We start from the raw sequence: 22,500 nt of genomic DNA, 5'->3' as shown, positions 1-22,500 counted from the left end.
TGATGGCTGTGCTCCGTTGACAGGGTGAGCATGGTGTGAATGGACCTCCCGGCCAAACAGGACCTCCTGGACCAATGGTACGATAGTTAACTACACTTCACATGATTCAGTTCACATCACATGACTATATTCCTTATCCATGTATTCCTTGCATCATATGCACTAGAGTGCAAGCATGATGCAGTTTGTGCTTATTCTGATGATATTAAGAACATATGTTATGTTGTTATAACTTTGCCATTATGTTACACAAATTATTATGCACTCCCGTTGCATATTGCATGATGATATTGTATTTACAATTGATTGGGCAGTAATGCTCTGTTACCTTAATGCAGAGATGTGAAACAAATCTGGCACGTGGGATCATTTATAATGAGTATTACAGTTGGCCCACATAAACCATTAATATAAGATAATTTGAACATGAAATTTGGTGTCGTAGGAATATACGTAAGTGGGCCAATGTAACATCTCCCACTCTTACAGAATATGTTCATGCACATTTAAGTTACAATATATGAGTGTTGAATTTTGCTTTCAGTAATAAGTGTGTGCAAGCACAGTTTTAGCCCATTAAAAAAAAAAGATATCGAGTTCGGCCTGTGACATGAGTACATCCCAGATTTTAAATTGCCCCCCTTTTTAAATGCCCCCCCTGTGAGTTTCAGCTTGACATCCCTTCTTTAATGGATTTATTTTCTCTGTACAGGGCCCACCAGGACTAATCGGCCTAAAGGGTGACTCTGGAGAGAAAGGTGACAAGGTCAGTAAAGTCAGCCATGTCTGCACAAAATGCCTCTTAAATTTCTCAACACTGTGCCTTTCATAGAGACTTCAAACAGCCTGTCTGTTACCTTTGTGGGAAAAAGTTCAACTGTGGGCAACTAGACTATTTGGAGCTTAAAGACATTTCATCTCTTCAAGTGAGAGACTTCTTCTGTTCTACCTCTAATGTGGGAATCAGTATGTATTTATCTCTAGAGAGATTTTCCACACCAGAATGAATTATAGCTGAATAAGTCTCTTACTTCAACAGACAAAATGTCTTCAGGCGTCTATAATAAAAGAAGACCAGTTTCAATTCACTAAACTCTTTTGGGTAACACTTTACTTGACGCCAGTGTCATATGCATGTCATTACAGTGTCATAATAGTGTCATGACACAGTCATAGATAAGTCATAAACATTATGTCCATGTCATTAACATTTTATGACTGTTGGCCTTATGTGGCATTCGGTCATGGCAAAAGCAACCTTGGAGTCATAAAATGTTAATGACATGGACATAATGTTTATGACACGTACATAGCTGTGCCACGACACTGTTATGACACTGTAATGCCATGCCTACTGTATGACACCGGCGTCAAGTAAAGTGTTACCTTCTTTTGTTGACTGTGATGACCTTTATGAAAGAGAATATTCACAGCTATATTCTGTGACCTTCATTTCAGGGTCATGGTGGCTTGATCGGCCTCATTGGGCAGCCAGGAGGCTTTGGGGAGAAAGGAGACCGAGGAGAATCAGGACTCCCGGGAGTGACTGGACCCAAAGGAGATGAGGTACCTTTACCTGTTTATTACCACCATGTCCACAAGCAGACACATTTCAGCTCTTAAGCAAGAGCCTAAACGCGTCTGCTTGTGGACATGGTGGTAATCTATTAATAAATAACGAGACGTAGCTTGTGAGTGCGCACTTTTGGTTGATACCTGGTTGATGCCTTTTATCGCGCACCCAAAGTTATTCATTTTTTCCCAGAAGTTGAGCGCGCCCTCTGACAAACTTGAAGTACCTTTACCTGTACCAGCGGTGATCCTATGACTGGCGCCCCAAAATACTGTATGCTCCCTCTGCCGACCCTCTCCCAGTGGTGACCCCACCCCCAGCGATTATATTTGCTTAGAACTGCTTATAAAATCGCTAATACCATGTTGCAATAGTGTTGCAATAGCGTGGTAATAGCGTGGAAATAACAAGGTAATAGTGATAATTGACGATTTTGACATTGTCAACAGGGGTTTCAGGGAGTTTCACGATGGTACTGCTTCCTTGCAAATGCCACCCCAGACAATTGCCCAGTCGGCCTGCCCCTAGGACCGCCCCCTGACTAGCCTATGTAGCCTGGCTTTGCCACTGTTAATAAGTGTTTGTTCATGGTTGAAACAGAGGATGCTCAATATGATTGGAATATGTCATAGTGTTTAGTCCCTCACTGAATCAGATCATTTTACTTCAATCAACATTTATCTACTCCAGTTTAGTATTTATTTTCACAGTCACACCTATAAAGGTTGAACACAGTGACGGCTGCAAAGGTTGTACTACGATGACAGCTGAACACGAAAATGTTCAAAAATCTCGCTGTAGTTCCCAGTCTAGAGCTCAATGAACTTTTAATGGCTTTTCCCAAAACAACATGAACTTTAAAGCCATGTGGCCTTCCCCAGAATGAGTCTGAAAAATATGTCACGGCTTTTAAGAAACTCATTAAAAGTGCATTAAACAGAGCTACAGCGAGCAGACTTTTACTTTTGTCTGGGTGACGTGACGGCCTGCACTATTTTGGGTCTAGGCACCAGCACCAGCACTTATTGATGATGATGTGCACCATTGGGCGTGGATTAATGGATGGGCCAAATGGGCCCAGGCCCCTGGGGGCCATGTGTCTCGAAGGGGGGCCGGGACAAAATGAACTCTCCCATCTCCACTCCTTCCCCAAGGGATTCATATACCACATATAGCAGCCATAGTTTGTCAATACACATGTATTTTAAAAAACAAGACAAAACATATGCTTGGGTGATTTTTATCACTCCTTCCTCCTCTTGTTTGGGAGAAAGTAACACTTTATTTTAGGGATACATCTATTAGCACTAATACATACAATGTTAATGCCTGCATAAGTAACTTGTAAGGCATGTACTAAGCAAACGCTAAGGCCTACTAGGTCCTTACTAAGGTTAAATTGGTAATAAATCATTTATTGTGCATGAACAAGACATTTGCGAATACATGCCTAACACATGTTTGATTTTGCTTTGTATGTGCCTTACAAGTTACTTATACAGGGACATTGTATGTATTAGTGCTAATAGATGTATCCCTAAAAAGTGTTACCGAAAGGGTTTTTTTTGCAAAGGGACACTTAATTCTTTTATACCGTGTCTGTGCTCAGTATTGCTATTACTACCTATTACTACTGATATTGACAATATTGCACAAGCAAATTATGTTTATGTGTTTTAAAGTATTGTTCTTTGACTATTGCCATACTTTACCACTTTATATCAGCAGAAAAACTTATTTGAAGAGAAATGTACGTATCAAAAAAAGGGTCACAGTTTACTTGACGCCTTCGTCATACGCATGAAATGACAGTGTCAGAATATTGTCAGCGTTGACATGGACAAATCATAAACATTGTGTCAATGTCATAAACGTTGTATGGTCATGAAAAGTTGGCATTGTTAGGGTTGTCAACCAAATGCCACTTTACTGTACAGTAATGGCAACAGTCACTAAATGTTAAGGGGAGAGAAGGGGACCAGAATTGGGTCCCCATTATATTGTACGTATTTAGAGGGGGCTTTTTCAGATGATTTTGTCCTTGGCCCAGTCAAGGCTGTAAGCAACCCTGATGACATGGACCTAAGGATGTCCATGACTGTGTTACGACACTGCTATGACACTGTCATGTCATACCTATGATGCCGGCGTCAAGTTAAGTATTACCCAAAAAAGTATCTAAGTGGTTTTCATTTTTGCTCTACAGGGTAAAGGTGGACCAGCAGGCCCTACCGGACCCCCCGGCGTCCCTGGACTCGCTGTGAGTGTTTCTGCTTCCCTCTCACAGCAGTGTTGTAATCACCTTCTGTTGCACTTGCCTAATCTCTGTGGCCATTACACACCATAAGCTTTAATGTGATGGCCAATCAATCTCTTGCCCTGTGGCTCTGGCGACAGTTTTATGTCGCTGGCTGTTTAAATATGTGTAACAATCTCGGGACCTCAGTGCCTGACATTACTAAGGGAGGGAGAAGTGTCGCTATAGCTAGCCAAGGCTAGACGTGACTCACAATGAGTTCACAGTCTGGAGACAGCTTGCTAAAATTGTGGCACTGTGGACATTAAAATAACAAATATCCAGGACAGGCTTCACAGTCTGCAGACAGCCTGCTGAAATTGTGGAGCTGAGTGAAAATCAAAAGCAGTCTTAATGATGTTACGCCATCCACCCTTGTGTGCAACTGCAAATGAGCTAGCTAGCTAACACTTGCTGTCGTGTATCTTGCATCGAAATGTTAACTAATGTGTGCAAGGTTCATATAGTAAAATAATGAAATAGTATATTATATTATATAATATTAATATTATATTATATTATATTATATAATATTATATTATATATCCACTTTTGCTTTGTGACACACCCTTTAATTTCCCTCCCTTTTTCTCTGAGCTACATCTGCACAGTATTCAGTAGTCATTCAGCATGTGATGTGCTTTACCTGGGTCTAGAATAAGGTTGGACTTTTTATGTTTTTGTGTTTTCCCCATTCCACCATGATTGCCAATATACACTGACACTTGGGTCTGTTGTTTGATTTGTCTTACAAGCTCCCTGAATCTCTGCCTCTGTGTCTGTCTTTGTCTCTACCTCTATCTCTCTCTCCACAATAGGGCATGGTAGGACAGAAGGGAAACAAAGGAGATGACGTGAGTGTGGCTCATAGATATATATACTGTATGTTCACACACTCATGAACATGAAACACACACACTAATACACACACACAACCACGTTCGCACACACACACACACACACACACACACACACACACACACACACACACACACACACACACACACACACACACACACACACACACACACACACACACACACACACACACACACACACACACACACACACACACACACACACACACACAGACCAACGACCCCACCTGCATCATGTGCAAGGAGAAGATAGTGCCCTTGTGTGAAAAATGAATGTTAATCCACATTACTCCCGCTGGGCTTTGGAGTAAGGATCGCAGGGAGAAAATGACGGTATTCAAACTGACAGCCCTCTCTGTTTTAATCCCTCATACCTACCTGGAGACTCCTCCCAGCTCTCTATTCTTAAAATAGTCACATGCAGCATCCGTGCCTTCAGCTGTCAGCTTTATTTTGTTTTGGTAAAAAATCCAGCAAAGATTTTTAATCTGAGAGCCACTTCCCATATAGCAGATGGCACATGTTATGGTAGCCATGCTGTGGCACATCAAGTAAGTGTTCATCACAATCATATTGTACAAAATTCTACATCAGTTTTGTGTGGCCTTATGACCTTACCGAACTGTATAACCAAACTGCCAAGGTTACTCATGGCGAATAACAGTTCTGAGTCTCACCTATTTCTGTTGTGCACAGGGTATGATGGGACCCAGAGGAGACCCCGGCCGCGCTGGACCACCTGGACCCCCCGTGAGTTTACATTATATTTACAATACAATTATTTATGGAACATGGTATTGGTTACGGCCCCTAGAGCAATGTGAGGTAGGATTGTTTTGCTCAAGGACACTTGTGCCATGTATGAAGGTGTAGGGAAACCATTCCCTATTTTACTGGTAAGGGTGGTAATGGTTTGAACCTCCAACTACTTGATCTAACTAAGTTATCCATGCATAGAATCTTCATTTGACGACGTCTAGGCCTATCTAGGGGATAACACTGTAGGAACCATGCACATGACGTAGGGAACATTTGAAAATCACAACGTCTACATTCCAAACGAAGATTCAAGACACCGCTAAGTTTCTTGTGAAGCGTCGCATCTATCTTGCTCACGAGATTCTGGTGCAGTTGACATGGTTCCTACAGCTTTACAGACAGTAAAAGATTTTTTTAAAGTACCCTACCCTAACTGCACAGATAAGCGGGATAACGGCCTTCGATGTCGGCCATTTGTTAATTGCTTGGCGGAGGCAACCTCCTTACCATTACACTGTACAGCATGCAGTGTTAGCCCCTTAATGTGAGCTGTACCTCCAGTGGCACGCTGTAATAGACATTTAACAGTTAAATAAATACCATAGTAGTACAACACTATGACATTACACAGGTCCTTAAGTAATGCACTACGACTTGATAGTTGCCATTTTGGTAATAGCTAATGTATAACGCCACGTCTTAACGGGTTAATTCAACTCTATTCTGAGACTATATGGCCCCAATCGAATTTAGTGTTGAATTCAACTCTTTGAGTGATGAATTAACACGGTGAAGCCATATATGCTCTAAAACAGTAAATGCAACACTCAATGATTTGACAGTTCAAAGTTCCATGCACAGCTCCCAGGTGCTGGCAGATGCAGGAATGTTCAACACCTCAAAAGAAAGAAGTCTGTGTAGGTGGTATTGCCTGAGCGAGGCTGATGACGCACTGAGGCGAAACGCGTTGTTCGCTCTAATAAAACGAGCATAAAGTCAAGAATGTGTGCGGTAGACTTGTTTCTTTTGAGGTGTTACTCAATGATTTGAATTAATACCAAATCGACCAAATATTCTCAGAATAATGTGTTAACCCATTGATGCCTAAAGCACCTACAAAAATCGCCTGCTGAATGCCTAAGCTCTTGTTGGGAAAGTTGCCCTCATGCCTATAACAAGCTAAATATCTTAGCCTCTGATGCACATAGAAACATCAAATAACTTGCATTTAAACCATAACACTCTCATCATGCATTAGAACGTGTTCATTCAGCTGTAACATTAGCCACATTGTTATGACATATAACATATATGAGTCTTCAGGCTAAAATGGGTTAAATTAACCCTGCATTTTTCACCGTGTAGGCCACAGCTCTCCCTACAGTACATAGGGCACCTCCCTGCTCTCTCTGTTCTGGATCCCCAAGCACTAAGTCCATAGGGACTCACCCTCAGATCTCTCTTTGAACTCTGTTGGAGTCACAGCATTGAAATCCTGCTGTGGCGCTGCACAGTTGGACACCTAAAAAACACCTCCTGAACACCAAAGATTCCCCCCACCCCCACACCACACATACTGTACATACATACATACATACATACACACACACACACACACACACACACACACACACACACACACACACACACACACACACACACACACACACACACACACACACACACACACACACACACACACACACACACACACACACACACTCTCTCACTCTCACTCTCACTCTCACTCTCACTCTCTCTCTCTCTCTCTCTCTCTCTCTCTCTCTCTCTCCTTCTCACACACACACACACACACACACACAGACAGACACAGACACACACACAGACACACACACACACACACACACACACACACACACACACACACACACACACACACACACACACACACACACACACACACACACACACATGACTTGCCTGCCAGCAACCACCTGATAAATGTGGGTGTTTTATTGGTGCCTGTAACCAGCTGCCCATAACTAATGTGGAGTTGATGGGAAGGTCTGTCACTTTGATCTTTGATCCATGCCCATTCACAACTTTATCGTACTCTTGATTTGTGTTATGCTGTTTGGGGCTTGGAAATCGTTTCAAAAATTAAACACTTCAATGGATTTTTACACTTATGAAATAGCCAAGCCAGCCAGTTGCCAATTTGTGTTGCTTTTATTGATCCGGAAAAAATGGCTCATTTGTTCAGAGTAGAAAAGGTCCATTGTTATAAAGCTTCCCTTATAAAACTACATCACACTTTTTTCCTGCACGAGCCCCCAATGTCTCTCTCTGTGTAGCCAGGGTCATAACTCAAGTCAAATGCTAAACAGTGGAAGGCAGTTTAGACATGACATGCATTCTCTTTTATATAGCTAGCATGTTTGTACACAGGATATTTCACGTCAGGCAGAATAGCTGTGTACAGAAACGACTCTTCATTTCTTTGAAATTGTCCTTTAAAATATGTTATTTCTGTTTCTCTTTCATTTTCATCTCGCGTGTGTTTTTGATCTGTTTGTGAAGCACTTAGAGCTACATGTTATTTTTTTGTGCAATATAAATAAAAATTATCATTATTATTAAAAAGAATACATATCAAAATTCTTATTCAGACGAGGCAAATTACATGTACTCCCATCTTATGTCTCACTGTCTATTTACCACTTCTCCAGGGCCCGCCTGCCACCATCATCCAGCCGCTGCCCATCCAGGAAGGCAAGAGGAAGAAGCGCCGGCACTCGGATCGCAAACGAGGAGGTGGAGGAGCTGCCGCAGTCGCCGCACCTGAAGAGGCCGAGCAGGAGGCGGGCGGAGAGGGAGGAGAGGTGGACCTGGGGGCCCTGAACATGGAGGACTTCCTCCAGGCCGACATGCCCCTGAAGGAGCCCGAGGGCATGGAGGAGGTGTTCGCCTCGCTCAACTCCATGAAGACGGAGATCGAGCTGATGCGGAGGCCGCTGGGCACCTACGAGAGCCCCGCGCGCACCTGCAAGGAGCTCATGATGTGCCACCCCGACCTGAAAGACGGTGAGAAGACATTGACTTACTGTACTGTACATAGATGACAGACTGTATAGTGTACGAAGATTGGCTAGTGCAGTGTTTCTCAACCTTTTTTAGGCGAGGCACCCTTTCATTTCATGCAAGTTAGCTGTGACTCTGTGAGTGTATACGATATAATGTAGATTCATATTATAAATCAGGACATAAACAGTCGTGCCATGGGATTGTAAAAAATTCAAGGCACCCCAAACCAACAACCCGTAACATGGCATCGCATCCAATACCATACAAGCTTAGAAAAGTAACACATTCGGAAACATCACACGACCTACGTTTGAAGTTGCATCTGACTGGGGCGACCTATATTTACTTTATTGTGCGTAAATGGCAGATGAAAGATTCCACTGACTAGCATTAACTTATCAATTCAGACAAATATGTATTATATTACATATTATTTATTTATCAGCCATGTTTCCCTGGTACCCCTGTTGAGAAACACTGGTCTAGTGTTCACAAGTCGAAACACCCAATAAGTAAAAAAGGCACACTACTGATGATGTGGCCCAAAATGGACTGAGATGAAACTCCCATGCCACTCTCAATATCAAGGCAATTTGTGTTTTTTTTTTACAATCCCATGGCACGACTGTTCATGTCCTGATTTATAATATGAATCTACAGTATACCGTGTACACTCACAGAGTCACAGCTAACTTGCATTTCCCTGTTGACTGACCAGTTTGCTGTTGAAAGATAGTGAGAACCTTGACTAACACAAAATACACATACAAGACCACCTGCTTTTAAAATCTCCAAATAGCTGCTAGCAGTGCTAGTGGAATGCTACGTACTGCTTTCATGGGTGAGCGGTTAGGGCGTGAGACTTGCATCCCAGAGGTTGCCGGTTAGACTCCCGACCCGCCAGGTTGGTGGGGGGAGTAATCAACCAGTGCTCTCCCCATCCTCCTCTACGACTAAGGTACCCTGAGCATGGTACCGTCCCACCGCACTGCTCCCCATGGGGCGCCACTGAGGGCTGCCCCCTTGCACGGGTGAGGCATAAATGCAATTTCGTTGTGTGCAGTGTGCAGTGTTCACTTGTGTGCTGTGGAGTGCTGTGTCACAATGATAATGGGAGTTGGAGTTTCCCAATGGGCTTTCACTTTCACTTTTCACTTTCATGAATCAAACTACTGAGAAAGCATTTGCTAGTCCAACTTGCATTTCCTTGTTGGCTGGCCTGTCTGCTCTCGTCAGTCACAGCCTGACTGCTAACATTGCTTTCCACTTCTCCTAAGCACTACCACGCATCAATACTGACAAACCAAGTTATACACAAACATCTCTGCTTGTACTGAACATACCGTATTATCCTTTCAGTCAGCCGAGACCTAACATGTAATTTATAATGCTTGAAGCTGTCAGTTTGAAGTACATGAAAGTACATTTGAAAACAAATCAGAACCTCCAACTCCCTCCCATACTTTACACAGCGTTGCATCACCTCTGCGATTTGCAAGACTTTGACAGGATGTAATCCCTGTTACTTATGTAAGCTCTTCCCTTCCCACAGCTTCATCATTGCTCAAAAGATTAGAATTGATTTCATCATTTGATCTGCGGGGAGGGACTGGACATTGGGGAGCTGGATGGTGATAAGTGTGTGTGTGTGTGTGTGTGTGTGTGCGCGCGCGTGTGTGTGTGTGTGTGTGTGTGTGTGTGTGTGTGTGTGTGTGTGTGTGTGTGTGTGTGTGTGTGTGTGTGTGTGTGTGCGGGTGTGTGCGTGTGTGAGTGTGTGTGAGCGTGTGTGTGCGCGTGTGTGCTCGTGTACGTATATATATATATGTCTATGTGTGTGCACCCGATTTGACTCCTGTCCGTCCCATCCATTTTTTCCCCACTCATTTCCTCCAGGGGATTACTGGATCGATCCTAACCAGGGATGTCACAAAGACTCCATCAAGGTCTACTGCAACTTCACGGCGGACGGCGAGACCTGTCTGTTCCCTGACAAGAGGATCGAAACGGTCAGTTCCTCTGCCAGCAGCCAAAGCCAGAACTGCATGCCTGACAGAGCCAGTGACCTGGTGACAGGAATCGGTCATCTGGAGAGGAATGATAACAGCACTGATGTTGTCTTCTTCTTCTTCTTCTTCTTCTTCTTCTTCTTCTTCTTCTTCTTCTTCTATTTCTTTTTCTTCGTCTTGGACTTCTTCTTCTTCTTCATCTTCTTCTATTTCTTTTTCTTCTTCTTCTTCTTCTATTTCTTTTTCTTCTTCTTCTTCTTCTTCTTCTTCATCTTCTTCTATTTCTTTTTCTTCTATTTCTTCTTCTTCTTCTTCTTCTTCTTCTTCTTCTTCTTCTTCTTCTTCTTCTTCTTCTTCTTCTTCTTCTTCTTCTTCTTCTTCTCCTTTTCTCCTTCTTCTTCTTCTTCTTTTTTTTTCTTCTTCTTCTTCTTCTTCTTCTTCTTCTTCTTCTTCTTCTTCTTCTTCTTTTTCTTCTTCTTCTTCTTCTTCTTCTTCTTCTTCCTCTTCTTCTCCGCCCTCTTCCCTACAGGTCAGGTTGGCACAGTGGAACAGAGAGAAGCCCGGTAGCTGGTTCAGCCAATTCAAGCGAGGGAAACAGGTACACACACACAATCAACTGCAGACATCTGTAATGCCATGCATGCACATTAGCGCATCGCCAAACAACCCACAGCCCACAAAGTCTGAACTTTCGCTGAACTTTTTTTATTGTTCACCTGCACAATGTACAGCCAGCCCAGCGACCACTTGGAATAAATAGATGATTAAAAATGGAAAAGGGAAATGAATAGTAATGAGCCGCTCTAAGATAAAGAGAAGAGAAGAAGAGAAGTCAGTATTCCAGTGCTGATCTTCAAACGTTAGTAATTAATCTCCCCCTCATTGTGAAATGGCTGTGGGGGCCTCTATCTTCTCCTCGCCCCTCTCTGTCTCTGTCTCTGTCTCTGTCTCTGTCTCTGGCTGATCTCCTTCAGCTGTCATTCAGCCTGCGGAGGCCCGGGGAGCTGCCCCTGCCACTCACAGTTCATTTCACAGTGTTGATTTAACACTTTGTCAAATGTTACTTCTTGAGAGTGTATTCGTCCCACTCTCTCAGTGTTGAATTAAAAAAAAAAACACTTCAGATTTAACTGTGACTGATCTCCTTCAGCTGTCATTCAGTTTGCGGAGACCCAGGAGCTGCCTCTGCCATTCACAATGAATTCAACACTTAGTCAAATGTAGCACTACTTGATAGTATGTTTTTCCCACTCTCTCAGTGTTGAATCAACAAATAACTCTTATTTAGCTGTTGCTGTTCTTCTTCACCTGTCATTCTGCCTGCGGAGGCCCGAGGAGGATTTTACAGTGTCAATTCAACACCTAGAGAGTGGACCAAATACATACAGAAGAGTGTTGAATTGAGGCTCACAAAAGTCAATGATGAATTAGCGAGTGATCACTCAACGCTTAGGACCGCTGCACAGTAGAAACAAGTGCACTCCATTGAAAGAGTGGTAAAGGATCTAAGTGTTGAATTACGGTAATACTGCGAATTTACTGCGTGACTGAGCCATTCACAGTTAAGTTTGCCGTGATGATTCATCACTCAGGAGCATTGACTGTAAATGGTGAGCGAAAAAAAGCAAATACATACTGAAATACTGACGACCTGGCCTCTGCAACAACTTCGTAATGGGCAATAGATTTACTTCTTTTTTGACATTCTTTTATTTCCCTGTACACACCTGCGGCCGAATTAAACCATCTGGCAGGCCGCATCCGGCCCCAGGGCCATATGTTTGATATCCCTGTTGTAGCTGATCTGCTTGAGCTTTCATTCAGCCTGCAGAGGCCCAAGGAGCTCTTGTCATTCACTGTTAATTTTGAAGTCAGAAGTTGAAAAAGGAAAAAATACTATTTTTGAGAGTGCCTTGGTATTTTTCCTTTTTCAACTTCTACATTTGCCCATACAAAGAGCACCTCAAAGTGCACCTTTTTGAGTCCAGGAAGCGCTCTTACAACTAAACCTTTTTGTCATTACCAAGAGAGTTGGACCAAATAGAGGAGAGGAGAGAGTGTTCTACTCTTTAAATTGATACTGTGCCATTTTTGGAAATAAGCTAATTCTATACCCCTCCTTGAGTTAAATGAATGGAGTTCCACGTTTCTCCTCTACTTTCAATCGTTCTCTGAGTATGACAGTACAAACTTAACCTCCAAGCTAGCAATTAACATTGAATCCTATGAGACCAGTTGGCAGCTAGCTAGGCTGATAGGATTGAGTTAATTGCTAACTTGGAGGTAACATTTGCGCTGCCATACACAGAGAACAGTTGAAAGTACATGAGGAACATGATTTAACTCAAGTGGAGGTGTAATATGAGCTTATTTCTAAAAAAATAAAATTAAAAGAGTCAGACCATGGAGTAGGAGTAGGCTCAAACCCACTCTATCAAAGTTCGTTGTCATGACACTCAGGAGACATGAGGACCATTCACAGTTCATTTTGCAGTGTTGGAACAAATGGACCAAAATAGTGGACCAATCTATCAAAGAGTGTTCATTTCTACTCACTAAGTGTGACTGTTGTCCTTGAGCTGTCAGTGAGTGAGAGGAGGTCTGAGGAATGGCCTGGAACAGTGGAACTTGTGATCATGTGATCAGCTCATGCTGCAGCTCATGACACATGTGACCCTGAGGCATACAGTCACCTTGGCAGAAGTCACCAGCGTTGGTACTGTTTCGCTACACACACGATCCTTATAGAGGTGTGTGTGTGTGTGTGTGTGTGTGTGTGTGTGTGTGTGTGTGTGTGTGTGTGTGTGTGTGTGTGTGTGTGTGTGTGTGTGTGTGTGTGTGTGTGTGTGTGTGTGTGTTTGTGCGTGTGCGAGAGAGAAAGAGAGCAAATTCAAAACAATCAAAGCATTAAATTGCATTTTAATTGAATTCAAATCGAGTTGAATGAGGATGGAAAATGGCATACAGCATGCTGAACTACCGTTTAGAATGTGCTCAAACGTGGTCAATTTGCATGTATGTTTCTGCATATGTATCAGTTTTTACTAATATGTAATATATAATATTTAATTTATATGTCCATCATTTCATTAATTTCATAGTCTATGAATAATTCATAATCTTCATCAGTGTAAAAATCATTCCTGGCCAGTGCTGACTCCCACTTTATGTAGTACATGTATGTGTCTGGTATATCATGCATGTGCAAGATTCTCAATTTAACCAAGATGAATTAATCATTCAACACATCACCAATGCTACAAACTGTAATCAATTCCGATCTCCTGAAATGGACGTGATTTTTAAACATTTCCCTGTTGAACTCTATTCGTTCTGAACCCCCCGCTAGTCTCCTAAATGGGCATGGCAGCTCATAGACAGGCAGCTTAGAACCTTAAAGTGTATATCGCAGGTTAACCACTACTTTGGATCAATGTGTACACACTGTATTCAATAAATGATCCACATATATAAGTCCCTTCAAAAACGATGTTAAACAACGATTTTTGTTGTTTGTTGTGGCAAATGTAGGTTTAACCGTAACCTGGCGACTACGTCAGGCGAGGCCATGGGTGAACGTTCTAATTTTATTTGCCTGGAATTTTACATAGGCGAGGTGAAGATCACTAATGATATAACGGCCGTGGCCTGCAGGCATATAATAGAAATCGCAACTGTAATCGTGCGGCTTTTCTCATGCAGGGCACTGTAACAACTTCCAAATGATTTAGTAACTTTTGGCCAACTAGTTTTAGTAGAAATGCTATTCATGCAGGGTTGCAAATTCTGCTTGGACCTATAGGCTAGACTATGCGACATGGGCTTCTTTTTTTTTACTAGTCCCTTCATATTTTTGGGCTTGCTTTTAATCATGTTTAATGAACTGCCAATATCGTGTCAGCTAAATGCAATAGGCTACCTAAATTACAAACAGCACAAACGGGAAATGATCTGCGTAGCCTAAAATGTGGTGCTATTCGCCCGACTGGGGAGGGACTGTCCATGGTGCTGAAATCGCGTCAAACTTTTCCAAGGTGCAAAACAGTAGGCTAAAGTAGGCCTATACCACCCGAGTCATGTCGCTGTTGTAAAAATCACATTTTCAATTTCCTTTGGCTGTTCTATAGAATTACATGCAACTTCAATAAAGGTCACCCACATGCGTATCACAAATCAATAGCATAGGTAACCCACGCGGCGGCGGGACTATTTCGGTTAACCTATATTCCTTGAAAAAAAAAAAAAGTCAGAGTGTCACAAAAAAACTACACTGTCCGTAATTATAGGCCTACCAAACGAAATTATCCAATAGAAGAAATCAAGTCTTCAGTTTCAATAATCCACGTTGTGTTGCGCAAATGTAGCGCCTTCCAAGTCTCTCGCGGCCAAAAGTGACTAAGCTCACCTCTGATGATATCGCCTACTTATGTTCCAGGTTACTCACGGCACTGAGACGATGCAGGATAATCCATGGAAAGTCTTCAAGTAATCCAAACAGAGCGATTCAAGAAAGACAGTAAAACAACAATAGTCGCCAGATCAAACATAAATACCAAAAACTAGCCTATAGGCCAATGTAGATTTGGTATGACGTTTGATAAAAGCATCTCATTCAGATGGCCAGGGAGACAGGCAAACAATCTTTCAACAGCGGCTGGAGCCTTCGAGTAGAGCATTTTGGTTGTATCTTTTCAGTCTCTATTTTCCTACTACGCGCGTTGGATCCACGTTTTTAGATGCGTTCCAGCATCTCTATAAGAGGGTAGGCTAGGCTATGTCGGTCCGTCCGTCTGAAACGCGTTCTTCAAATTGTTCCCTTCTGTGTCCACAAGGTGGGAGAGTTGACTATTTGGCCCGGAGCACGCAGCTGATTGCATTGTGAGACAAGTGCAGCGCGAGTACAATGAAAGTGCTGCTGCATTGAATAAGAAGCAGTGATAACGCGCCAGTTGCCCTAGCCAGGACAACTGAGGGGGCATTCAATTTTCGGCATTATTTTGCGTTTGGGCCGTGGGAGGCAACTTCGTTTCGTTTTCACCAACACCACTGTGAAGTGTGTGTCACTATATTCACGGTTTTTACCCCCTTATGAGACTTCGGCCCGAGGATGTCAAACGTGAGGGGGGCGCTTCATCATGTTGTGTATGATAGTGTCACGTTGTGCAGCTCAACTATGTGGTTTGTCAGAAACTCGCGGCAATGACAATGAAACGTGGTGCTCGAAACAAGTAGACAAATGCGCCATTTGACATACGGTGTACTGATGTTCTCGGACGTATTGCAAGGGAGGTTCATTCGTTTTCTGCTGACGGCCGTGTGGACCGCACAGGTGCTTTCCGCTGTGCCCAGACAGATTGCTTTGCAGTCGTTTGAATTTGGTAATCTCTGGCACTCTTACAATGCAGCCGACTGCTTTGCACCTTCCCGTTAAAAAAGCTTGGAGCGAATGATTCACCCAAACGGTTTTATTTATTTATTATTTGTCGCTGTTTACATTCTTTCCCACTTGGACATGATGCTGAAATGGCGTGATAGACCTACTAAAGGTTGATACTAACAATAATAAGAGTCTGGTAATTTGTAGTGTAGGCCTACTTGAAATTTGAAATCACATGGTAGGCCTACTTCTCCAAATTCAAGCTTTCGAGACTCGCACTTTGAGGCAAAGCGCAATCGTACCCCCCCCCCCCCCCTTTTTTTTTTTTGACATAGTTCGAACACTGTTTTTCATTGCCTCACGGTCACATGGCATCCTGTAGCGGTCATGATATAATATTGCCAATGATATTTATTTCATACCCGTACGGCATAATTCAATCACACACCGTACAGAATGCAGGGCTACCGCTACTGCGGGCTACTGAATGGCCTCGCCTGACGTCACACAATAGATTAGAATTCTTTGAACATGTTACTGGAAATACACACTTTTCCTCATTATATTTCATTTTCTGATGTCCTGTTGCATGAAAAAAATGATGGATAATTGTTCAAGTGGTAGAACTATCAAAAGAAGTCCATTATTTTGAATAAAAATTAACCTGAGATATACACTTTAACTCATATTGATTCCGGAAGCATCTCCTTATGAACTGTCTCCTCCTCATCAATAGTTTCTGGGAATAGGCGATCACAGACTTCAAGGCTAGACAGTGCTTATTATCTTACAGTATACCGTACACAGGCAGGGAAGCCAACAGGGGCGGGGGACAAAGGGGTCAGTTGTCCCGAGCCCAGGGAGACAGTGGGCCCAAAATTGGGTTTTCATTACATTGTATGAATTGGATGGGGGGCCCTTTCACTTGGCTTTGCCCTGGACCCAGAAAAAGCTGTCAGCGGCCCTGTACACAAGAACAGTTCAGCGTGCTTACAAAAACAAAAAGTAGCATACTATATAAAGTAGGCTGCTCTGATCGTTTTTAAAAACCTGTGTGGAGAAATGACATGGTGTTCTTACCAGCATGATGTTTCATTCATTGGGGCAGGGCAGCGTGTCTCCTTCTGCCTCCGTAATTTTAAATATCCGATGTAGACAAAGTACCTCTGGGTGAAAGCGCAATGAAATGCAATCGATCATATTTAATTCTCCACTGTGATTAATGAAACATAGATTACATTTCATTAATTACCAACCGGTTTTATCTGTGATTAATGCAAATGAACACGTTTTCAAGGAAGTAATGAGATGCATTGATAGATAGACAGACAGACCGACAGACAGGTGTGTGTGTGTGTATGTGTGTGTGTGTGTGTGTGTGTGTGTGTGTGTGTGTGTGTGTGTGTGTGTGTGTGTGTGTGTGTGTGTGTGTGGGTGTGTGTGTGTGTGTGTGTGTGTGTGTGTGTGTGTGCATATGTCTGTGTGTGTGTGTGTGTGTGCATATGTCTGTGTGCGTGCGTGCGTGCATGTGTGTGTGTGTGTCTACGTATGTATTTATGTATTATGCATCTGTGTACTGTATGTGTACATGCACATCCCATGACTCCTTTGTGTCCTGTTTTTTTGTTGTGGCCATGAAATGCCACAGTGACCCATGTCTCCAGACCCGTCTATAGGGGGGGACAAACAGTTCAGTTGTCCTGGGGCCCTGGGAGATGAAGGGCCCTGAACTGGGGTCCCCCAATGCAGTGTATATATTGAGAGGGGTGCCCTTTCAGATGCCTTTGTCCTGACCCTGGCAAAACGCTGTCAGCGGCCCTGCATAGCTTCTAGCAGTAACTGTATGCATTAACCTTCTCCGCCCCAGCTCTCCTACATCGACGCGGAGGGGAACCCGGTCCCGGTGGTACAGCTGACCTTCTTGAAGCTCCTGAGCGCTACGGCCCGCCAGACCTTCACCTACACGTGCCAGAACTCCGCGGGCTGGTACGACGCCTCGGCGCGCTCACACAAGCAGGCGCTGCGCTTCCGAGGGAGTAACAACGAGGAGATGACGCACGCCACAACTCCCTTCATTCAGGCAATTCACGACGGCTGCCAGGTACGGTACAGTAGAGTGCCACTGTACAGTAGTTCTAAGCAACTGGATTTCTATTTGTGGCTTGAAAGACATTTTGTCTCTTCCTCTGAGACGTCACCAGTCACCAGTTCTACTAAGGAAGCAGAAGCCGTTTATCTCCAGAGAGTGGAGTCGTAGAGAATCTTTGCAGAGGGCAAAGCTCACTCCATCACAACGTCAAAAAAGTTTTTGGTTTCACTCTCTTTTAACCCTCTGGGGTCCGAGTGCCCTTCAGAGGGCAATGTGTCTCCAAAAACAAATCTGTAACTCTGTGAGATTTTGTCATTGAAACATATAAGTCACACCATTAGAAACCTCAGACCTTCCAGGTCCCAAATATATATATATATGAAATGAAAATACTTGAAAATGTTAGGGTGGTGCAAGGAGCCTAAAAGCCTCTGAAAAGCCTTAGACCTCAGAGGGCTCCATTTATGTAGTTCGTATAACTTCACAATGATAGTATACACATCTGCTTGCAATTGCAAATTGTAATTGCATGACATTTAACAGTTTCCCAATTCCAATTACTTTTCCAGTCACATTAAGTTGCACTGTTGCACTGTCACCTTGCATTGTTGGACTCCAAAACACATGCCATGCTGTTTCATCCATTTTTGGCCAGCACCGTGGTACTGTTCTTGAGACTGTTAATAGTACAAAGTTGACTCTACTCTACCAATTAAAGCATATCCTGGCTGGTGCTAGGCATAGGCAGACAAGGTGGTCGCCTGGGGCGCCAAGTTTCTTGGGGGCGCCATAGGAAAATCCTTAGGACAACAGATTTAGAAAGTGAAATTAATCGATCAGATATACGGCACTATGCTTACACATACCAATTTTCGAAATACACAAAAAAGAACGAGGTTGCTCACCTAGAGCACCAAGCTGACAAGAACCGGTATATCAGTCATTTACTGTATGTTGTTCCTCTTTCACCACCATAGATGCGAAAGGGTCAAGATAAGACGGAGCTGGAGATCGACTCGCCGAGATCGGAGCTCCTCCCCATCATTGACGTCTCTGCATCTGATTTCGGGGGAACCAATCAGAAATTTGGATTTCACGTCGGACATGTCTGTTACAATGGCTGATAACCCTCCCCCCTCCCCCCACAGCTCCATTCGCTCCCACCCAAAAAAAAAGACTTAAGTCCAACAACCACTGCCACTCAAACAATATTTATTATGGTTTATGTTTATGTGGTGGGTTTTGCGGTACCATTTCCAATGACTTTTGACTGATGAGTTGGGGAAGGCATTCTCTGTTGGTCAACATCAAAGATAATGACTTTCAAATTGACTTTACCATGGGAGAAACTCAACGCATTTACCAAAGGGAAGTCTTCCTGTGATGATATTTAATTTTCTTATTTTTTTCTTTCGTTTTGCCCTTTCCTCCTGCCTTTTTGGTATTTTGCTATGTATGTACATTTTGTTTACCGATGTGGAGCTCTGTGTGAAAATCCATGTATGTTATCGGTGTTCAACACCTAGCCAAAACACTGACAATGGCACTTCCCTGTCATTGGTGGTAGACCACCAAAGTGACCACTACGGCAATCTTGTGGTTGTCTGCAGATGACTATCAGTGCTATACGTTCGTGATATGACTTTACAGGTAACTATTATGCCACTCTGTTAGTCAGGGACTGCCTTTAAAAAACGTGGCCTAAAACACATACAGCTGTTCACGCATATTGCCTCGACTGCAACAAAGATGCTAACAGACAGGTAAGTGCCTTAACGTTGGTTAGAAACAAAGAGAGAGTTTGCTTTGTTTCCAGAATATTCTTCTCCTGCTAACCTGGGGTGTATTTCTCCAAAACGTAGTTGTTAGCAGTCCGCCACTTGGGTAGTTGTCAATGGGAAATTGCATTGCAACCAACAAAGTAGCTAACATAGTTAGCAACTACGCTTTTCAGAAATGCACCCCTGCAGTGTTGTTGTTCATCGCACTGTGGCTGTTTTCTTCATGCAAACAATGCCAAAATGCCAGGCCCAAATAAATACGGATGATGGCTGTCTGAGAGGGCCAAGTTTGTTTACAGGGTGCGCTTTACGTGACGTGGAGGAAATGTACCCTTATGAATACCAATGCACATTCCCTCTCCTTATCAGATAGGTGCTGTTTACAAAGCTCTCAGCCCTCAGCTGGGCCGGCCGACATTGCAGTGGTGCTCACTCCTGGCAGTGGATCGGATGGGGATGTGTAATGTGTGCATATTAGCTGGGCGAGGCAAGGGTAATATTTTGCATGAGAACAAGCAAAAGGTCAGAGTTTAGACAGTGGTGAGGAATGAGGCGGAGCGGAGCGGAGTGCAGAGGAGTTTGTTTGTCGTCTGGAGTACTACACCCCAGTGCCTTCACAGCAACGCTGACCTAATTTTATCTGACTGCCGGGGGTAAAAAAAAAAGTGTTTGTTAGCTTGGAGTAGGAAATAATTCACACACACACACACACACACACACACACACACACACACACACACACACACACACACACACACACACACACACACACATACACACAAAGGCGAAAAAAAAGTCATCTCCCAGTTTTTTTAAAAGCCATTTACTTTTGTTTTGTTTGATTTGATAGTTTTCTTTGAACGCCTTCCTCTTTGGTTTGTACCTTATCGCATTTTGTGTTGTATTTGTTCAGTTGTATTATGCTCTGCTGTGGTGCTAATGACTATGTCTCTTGTCATTTTGATGTCTTATTTTCTTTATTTGTTTTTGTAGTTGTTTTGTTTTTGTTGTTTTGTTTATTGTTGTTGTTGTTGATGCTGATGTCTCTGGAGGGGGCTGGGTGAGGAGGCAGGGGGAGGTGAACAGTTCCCCTGGTGACAGTTCCCCTGGTGACTGCAGGCGGGGGGGAAGGGAGGCTTGTTTCAGTGTTGAACTACTGTACACCCCTCTTGCTTCTAGTATACTGCACAGACAAACACACACACACACACACACACACACACACACACACACACACACACACACACACACACACACACACACACACACACACACACACACACACACACACACACACACACACACACACATAGAAATACACACACTCACTCGAGCACATACAGCAATACACACACACACATACACACACACACACACACACACACACACACACACACACACACACACACACACACACACACACAGAAATACACACACACACTCGTGCAAATATAGCCATACACACACACACACACACACACACACACACACACACGTGCACAAAAACATACAGTTACACACGCGTGAGCACACACACACACACACACACACATGCACACACACACCAGTGAACATTCAGGGAACACTGACAAGAGTGCACAGTGCACTTCAGATCCAAGGTAATGTGGTGCTCCTTCATGTCTTCGTCCGTAGGCATGCCCTCTTGACAACTTACCTTGCCTCCTCCTCTTCTATATGTGCACTGCACTCATTGCACTGTGGGTAGGATCTCCATTAGTAGTCTTGGTAATCTGACAGCTTTAAAGCAACACTATGTGACTTTTAGAGGTATTGTTTCACAGCGAGTTGATTTTGGTATCATCTCCAAATTTAAGTTTCAGTAGGATATGCAGTAATATTATGAAGTTGGTGATTCCACTGGCTGGCAAGGATTCGCACTATGCAATTCTGGGTGGAAGGTTTACGCATACAAACAAAACAGCGAAAATAAAAAAAATCTAAAACTATGCAATAAATGACTGTCATAAAACACCAACGCGCATCTTAGATCAGCTGCACCAATAAGACTTCTTGTTTTGTTGCTTTACTTTGACAGTCTGGCAAGTTCTGCACCTAAATCTCACAGTGTTGCTTTAAGTGATGGCTGATTTAATACTTCTGCCTCCCTCCCCACTCTGCCCCCCATTGTATAGTGCCTGTGGTATAAATATATAAATATATGTTGTACAGTTATTCTGAAGTATGAAACCTAATAATAATCTGATGCCTGGTTGAAAATCAAGTGCATTTGTGAAGCTGTTGTGTTGTGTGACTCGCTTAAAAACAAAAAATTCCCCATTCGAAATCATGTGGCTTCTGCCGGCTAGGGCTTTAATGGGTTTACCTGTGATGGAAAGGGTTTTGTGGGTGGTGTAACCAAGACAACATCCGTCTTCTCAGATATTAAGTTCATTTAGGGTCTCTGATCATTAGCAGGGGATGATCAGGAGTGTGTGCACTTGTGCACAAACACACACACACACACACACACACACACACAGAATTTGGCACGCATGCACAGACACACACACGCACGCACAGACACAGACACACACACACACACACACACACACACACACACACACACACACACACACACACACACACACACACACACACACACACACACACACAGAATTGTGCACGCATGCACACACAAACACAGATTTGCACAAACACACACACAGAATTGTGCA

At 43.3% G+C, this 22,500-nt stretch overlaps 1 protein-coding gene across 1 annotated transcript in view; it reads left to right on the top strand.

Annotated features, from left to right (window-relative positions):
* The window catches only part of col5a3a (collagen, type V, alpha 3a), a 156,878-nt gene extending 134,750 nt beyond the window's left edge, over positions 1-22,128 (top strand). The window contains exons 57-67 of the mRNA XM_063187356.1: positions 24-77; positions 713-766; positions 1,459-1,566; positions 3,780-3,833; positions 4,688-4,723; positions 5,444-5,497; positions 8,197-8,551; positions 10,445-10,557; positions 11,087-11,155; positions 17,802-18,035; positions 19,001-22,128. Of these exons, the coding sequence (XP_063043426.1) occupies positions 24-77; positions 713-766; positions 1,459-1,566; positions 3,780-3,833; positions 4,688-4,723; positions 5,444-5,497; positions 8,197-8,551; positions 10,445-10,557; positions 11,087-11,155; positions 17,802-18,035; positions 19,001-19,147 (1,278 nt within the window). The 3' untranslated portion in view covers positions 19,148-22,128. The remainder of the gene's footprint in view (positions 1-23; positions 78-712; positions 767-1,458; positions 1,567-3,779; positions 3,834-4,687; positions 4,724-5,443; positions 5,498-8,196; positions 8,552-10,444; positions 10,558-11,086; positions 11,156-17,801; positions 18,036-19,000) is intronic.
* The last annotated feature ends 372 nt before the right edge of the window (positions 22,129-22,500 follow it).

Source organism: Engraulis encrasicolus, chromosome 2, assembly GCF_034702125.1.
Source record: "Engraulis encrasicolus isolate BLACKSEA-1 chromosome 2, IST_EnEncr_1.0, whole genome shotgun sequence".
NCBI lineage: Eukaryota > Metazoa > Chordata > Actinopteri > Clupeiformes > Engraulidae > Engraulis > Engraulis encrasicolus.
Note: the sequence above shows the minus strand (reverse complement) of the source record. Positions and strands in the feature narration are given on the sequence as shown.